Source organism: Pyricularia grisea, chromosome I (assembly GCF_004355905.1).
Source record: "Pyricularia grisea strain NI907 chromosome I, whole genome shotgun sequence".
NCBI lineage: Eukaryota > Fungi > Ascomycota > Sordariomycetes > Magnaporthales > Pyriculariaceae > Pyricularia > Pyricularia grisea.
In genome coordinates, this window is record NC_044973.1 from 4,337,029 (window position 1) to 4,342,167 (window position 5,139).

Below are 5,139 nucleotides of genomic sequence, written 5' to 3' on the forward strand. Positions count from 1 at the left end.
ATGCTCAATGGCGGGCAAACGCGTGACTTTATGCCTAATTAATGCTTAAGAGCACGGATGCAGTTCCACCCTCTGCAATTCTTACAAGTCGCACCCATGATTCCAACCACCTTATTTTTATTTTAAAAAAAAATTCCTTATTTTTCTTCCTCTCCCCAGTCAGTGATTGCTGTGGTCCTCAAGCTCGGAAAATGAACGACAATGTGATATTAATTTGCCGCCGGTGGCGCTGCCCGCAGTCACTGCAAAGCTGGCCTAGGATTAGGAAGCCAAGAGTGTTGTTTTCTCTCTTCTGTATCCAGCATCCAATCTGTACAGCCTCTAAGTTTTGTAATGATGGCTGGCAATCAATATCAACTGGGCAACGCTTTTTAAGATACCCAAACTTGATGGTCGGCGCTTTGTCGCGCCGAACAAAGCCCTACTCTAGACCTAGTAGTTTCTGCGAGATGATACAATTAAGTGAACGCACTACCAACCCTGCTGGGGTCTTCCACGTTCCACGAGAAGCACCCACAAGACGCGTGTTTGTATGCCAAGATCGGCAAAATGAATTGACAGAGGCTCTGCCAACCCTTTGGCGGCCGGGTGGCACCGCGTATATGAACAAATCCTGATCAAAGTCACCCCGCAGTTTGTCAATATACATGTCCGTGTTGTCAATGGGGGATTGGAGATGGGGGTTATATTGGGAAACAGATATACCTGGAGCTGGGCTCGTCGACAAAGCTTTCAGTATACGTCAAGTCACTTGGGGCAGAACCTCAAGGTTATTACGATCACTGTAATGGGCGCGCGATGGCCCGTGTCAACTTGAGATTTGATCGACTCTTGAACACTCATTTATTACCTACCTACCTAGTACAAAGTAAACTAGCTTGAGTCCAATTAGAACACAGGCACCCTTGCTCAAGCAACCTAATCAACAGAGGCAACCTCGACACACCAGAACTTTTGATCGTGCTCACTACATTTGTCTACTCCACATGTTCGTGCTGTTTCAATCCAAGTGAAACCTTACTTCTACTGTCTCTCGAAAACCATGGTCGCCGTGTCTGCTATGGAAACTCTAATAACTGTTCCGCCAAAGAAGTCAAAGTCAGCTGAAAATTTTAGTGTCTACCTAAGCTGTTCACTATGCAGTAACTGACGCCGAATTCTACCACCGTGTCGTGAATCTCGTAAGGGGCGATGCTGAGTGGATGTGCCGGTCCCGGATATGTAAAATCCTATTCCGAAACTTCGCTCACTTTTCCTTCAGAGGTAGTCCTTGTGCAACCTTTTCCCTCCCATCAATCCCATAATCGTCATAAGTAGTCAGCCTGCCGCTCGAGCTCAGCGTTTCTCCACAAAGAGACCCAGAACGGCATAATCCCAGCTTCACCGAGCGCTTCCATTAGAATCCTCGCGCTAGGGCTAGCAGTCATCCACCGCTCAGAAGTCATCGTCATCGTCATCGGGCAGGGGCGCAACCGAAGCCGCTGCAATCTCAGCCTCGTATGCGGCCTGCTGCTCTGCGGACACCTCAGCGGTGGGGGGAGCAAGGGCAGGAGCGGCAACGAAGTCCTAAGTATCCAGTAAGCTTCCATTCATAGAATTGGAAAGAGAGAAGAAAAGAAAAAAAAAAAAAAAAAGCAAAAGCACAACAGCGCTCTGCCAGTCCATCGAGTCACTAATTTTGCGAACGCGACTTACCAGAGCAGGGTTGCCAACGAGCTTGCGGCCGAGCCACAGGAAAGGCTTCTCGAAGTTGTAGTTCGACTTGGCCGAGATGTCGTAGTACTGGAGGTTCTTCTTCCTGTGGAAAGTGATGGTCTTGGCCTTCACCTTGCGCTCCTTGACGTCGACCTTGTTACCGCAGAGAACAATGGGGATGTTCTCGCAGACACGAACCAAGTCACCTTTGGTATTTTGGTTAGCATTCGCCATTGTCTTCTTTTTCCGGATCATGCAGTGTTAGGAGTCCGCCGGTAAGACTTACGGTGCCAGTTCGGGACGTTCTTGTAGGTAATGCGGGATGTGACGTCGAACATGATGATACCGCACTGGCCGTTGATGTAGTAACCGTCACGAAGACCACCGAACTTCTCCTGACCTGCGGTGTCCCACACATCGAATTGGATCTTGCCAAAGTTCTGCAAGGAATCAGAATTATACTCCTTCCGTCTCGCGTTGGGAAGATATTACTCGCAAACGTACCGTCTCGAAACCTAGCGGGTGGACCTCCACACCAAGTGTGGCCATGTATTTCTTCTCGAACTCACCAGTCAAGTGGCGCTTGACGAAGGTGGTCTAAAGACAAACGGGATGGTGTTAGTATAAGACCATGACCAAGACCATCGTGAAGTTGTATGCAGTATATGACTGGACTCCCAGATCGCCAAAGAGATTTCGAAGTTGTTCATGTCTCTTGATAATAGATCATCAGGACCGCTTTGCCGAGGCAGTCAACTTGCCTTTCCAGTACCACCGTCACCGACAAGCACCAGCTTGAAGGTGGGGACTTGCTGAGCCTCAGCCATAGTAGTGATGGTATTTGTATGTGACGAGGATAAAAAGACGTCTAGTTTCGCTCGTGGTATCGTCGCAGACACTGTGAGACGCGGCGCGCAATGTCAGTTGAGTTAAATTGGTGTATTGGAGGGACGAGGGAAAAGATGATGTCGATTTTTGGGGGGGTTTTGCTCTAGCGTGAAGATTACCAGCCACAAAGCAACCCAAAGAAACTTGAGGCGGAGAACATGGTGGAAGCGGGGCAATCGGAAGCAAAAAGTGAGCAGACACGTACCTGCGCGCGATGGCTATGTGAAGAATTTGTATCGGGCGAAGAACGGAAACTTCAGAATGCGGAATGTATTAGAAGGGCTTTTTTTGGGATGTTGTTTTTTTTTCCCCCGGGAGACAATCCCAGCCCAAAAGCCTGACCAGCAAAAAACTCGTTGGCAGCCTGGTGGCGGGGTATCTATCGTCACGTGATTGTTACTGACTATCTGCATCCAGACGTCAGCGCATTTGGTAACTTCCACTTCGTATGCGAAGCTCCACATTGAATAGACCCCACTATGATGTGATGGTAGTACTGATGCCCGTCATGCGGGCTGGAATATTTTATTGCTTTTCCCCCCTGAAATATACCGAAGTTGGCGATCATCGTAGATGAGCTTGCGATAAGTTATAGTGTGTAATCTCAGTTAATATCAACGTAACGGTTTTATCGACATCAACATCGGATTTTCGTTGCTTTGTTTTCATTACAGGTCTCTGATGCAACTCCTCGAGCAAAATATATTTGTTCGAAATCATTCATGATCGCGATTTCGTTTCCATCTCTGGCTGAAATTGTTACCGGGTGTTGCTTTTGAATGTCTGTTCACAGCGGCTTCAGCTAACCCGCCATGGGCCCTTGGGCATTCCAACCTCTTTCTACATTGTCGGCATGCGCAAGTAACCATACCCGAAAAACACGAGCAATCATATTACCAATGCTTAGGATCCAGGATGGATGGCCCAAGATTGCAGATCGCACTTGACTAGTAGCTCCTGACTCCCAGAACGGAACTATAAAGACTCCCACCAAGCACAAGGTAGACGTACGGATGGTGCATCCTGACACTGTATATCCTCCATGCTGATACGCCTTTCTCCGTCTCCCGGAAAGAGTCGGGCGAGAGGCTGTCAATTCAGGACGAGATGCTGTGATAATGTGAGGTGCGCAACGTTAAGGGAGCCTTGATATTTGCTGCTCGCCTGGGAGCTGACTTCACCTGCACTCGATTAATACACAGATGCTGTGGCGATGAACCAACACCTGGTGAAACCGAGCTTCTAGATGGGTATTATATGGCAACCCAGCAGCCCTCTTCCTCCCCAATCCCTCCTAGGCCTTAGGCTTAGCTGGAGTTCTTGATGTTGGCCCGAGCCGGCACTCCTCAACACCTTGACAATAATGGTTTGCTGGGAAGGGCTGTCAGCATTTCTGGAAATCCAAGGCACACACAAGCTTCGCGGGGGGATGCTTACTCCTTCATTCCCTTGGACGCACTCGGCAACCTTTTTCAGTCCATCATGATTCTCACGATTGACATAGCCAAAGTTGCGCACAAGATCACCTGCCTTGAGTCCTGCTGAATCAGCTGGGCTATTGTCAACAACACTGTTCACCTTTGCAAACGGGAGTGCCAGGGTTTCTGGCACTGAATCTCTAAGCTGCGATGCTTGTTGCTCTTGCTGTCGATTGGTACTAATATCTTCCTCTTCCTCGTCATTCAGACTTGCGAAGTGCTCATGGAGTTGTTTCTCAATGGTCGCCATCAAGTCCTTATAATCGTTCCGCAGATGAATGATGCGTGCACGTGTAGTGCGTACTATCACCATATGTCCACATCAGTCAATGTCCTTCCGTGCGGGATATGGTCGCTTGGACTAGGGCGGAGACGGACTTTGGGGAACATCGATATCAGCGCGGGGAAAACCGTCCGGGGTCAAGAGGTTCGTGTTCATATCAACATTATGCTAAAGTTATTCCGCCAAATCCAGTCAGTAGTCGCCCTTCATCGCTGGCATCTTGCAACCACATCATCTGGTAATATGTGCTTGTATCACAAGAGTAGACGACGCACCGATTCAAGAACGCTGCCTAATGCCTTGAGCTCGGCCTCAAGGTTGTCTTTCTTGCGCTGAAGCTCTGTGATGGTCAAATGCCCCGCCCGCCCATTGGCAGTGGGCGCCGAAGTAGGCCCTGAGGGGATTGTGGGTGCATGAAGGTTGTCCATGTTTTCTCGTGATAAAATTAAACAAGGATCAAGCAGTCAAGGCAGGCAAGCAGAGGATCCATTGATTTGGTCACCTCGGATGAGCGGGAGTTTACACCATGCACTTGCTGCTTCTGAAGCTTTCTGGTTTGATGACTGATGGGTGTGACAGCGCGCAAGTAATTTGTTGTACGCCAGTGGAGCTAGCTAGATGCTGACCTGAAGCGGTGGGGCAGGGGTAGCTTAAGCGGAGATCGTTTTTGTACTAGACTAGACTACATACTATGCAAGGGACTTTACTATGGTAGACATCCCCGCTCATTGCAACGCCAGAAATTTAACTTGGCGATACTTTTGCTGTTATATGGTTGAGCAAAAGCTCGACCTC

The 5,139-nt window shown here is 48.8% G+C and overlaps 2 protein-coding genes across 2 annotated transcripts; both read right to left on the reverse strand.

Annotated features, from left to right (window-relative positions):
* Positions 1 to 877: 877 nt before the first annotated feature.
* On the reverse strand, positions 878 to 2,522 carry PgNI_06367 (uncharacterized protein; the record flags this gene model as incomplete). The annotated part of the gene is made up of 5 exons (XM_031126391.1): positions 878 to 1,566; positions 1,696 to 1,901; positions 1,982 to 2,135; positions 2,200 to 2,292; positions 2,481 to 2,522. 5 exons carry the CDS (start codon positions 2,520 to 2,522, stop codon positions 1,435 to 1,437), a joined length of 627 nt encoding a protein of 208 aa, XP_030983089.1. The 3' UTR covers positions 878 to 1,434.
* A 704-nt stretch (positions 2,523 to 3,226) lies between these two features.
* PgNI_06368 (uncharacterized protein) lies at positions 3,227 to 4,896 on the reverse strand. The gene is made up of 4 exons (XM_031126392.1): positions 4,620 to 4,896; positions 4,440 to 4,512; positions 4,021 to 4,364; positions 3,227 to 3,954 (listed from the first exon to the last, which is right to left on the reverse strand). The coding sequence occupies exons 1-4, from the start codon at positions 4,770 to 4,772 to the stop codon at positions 3,826 to 3,828; spliced, it is 699 nt and encodes a 232-aa protein (XP_030982730.1). The 5' UTR covers positions 4,773 to 4,896; the 3' UTR covers positions 3,227 to 3,825.
* Positions 4,897 to 5,139: the final 243 nt, after the last annotated feature.

Bases quoted from the DNA above. Each gene is read 5' to 3' on its own strand.
- PgNI_06368 (XM_031126392.1), bottom strand. From the start codon at position 4,772: ATGGACAACCTTCATGCACCCACAATCCCCTCAGGGCCTACTTCGGCG. The intron at 4,365-4,439 runs GTCCGTCTCCGC...ATATGGTGATAG, and splicing joins TGATATCGATGTTCCCCAAA to TACGCACTACACGTGCACGC. The intron at 3,955-4,020 runs GTAAGCATCCCC...AGCCCTTCCCAG, and splicing joins GCGTCCAAGGGAATGAAGGA to CAAACCATTATTGTCAAGGT.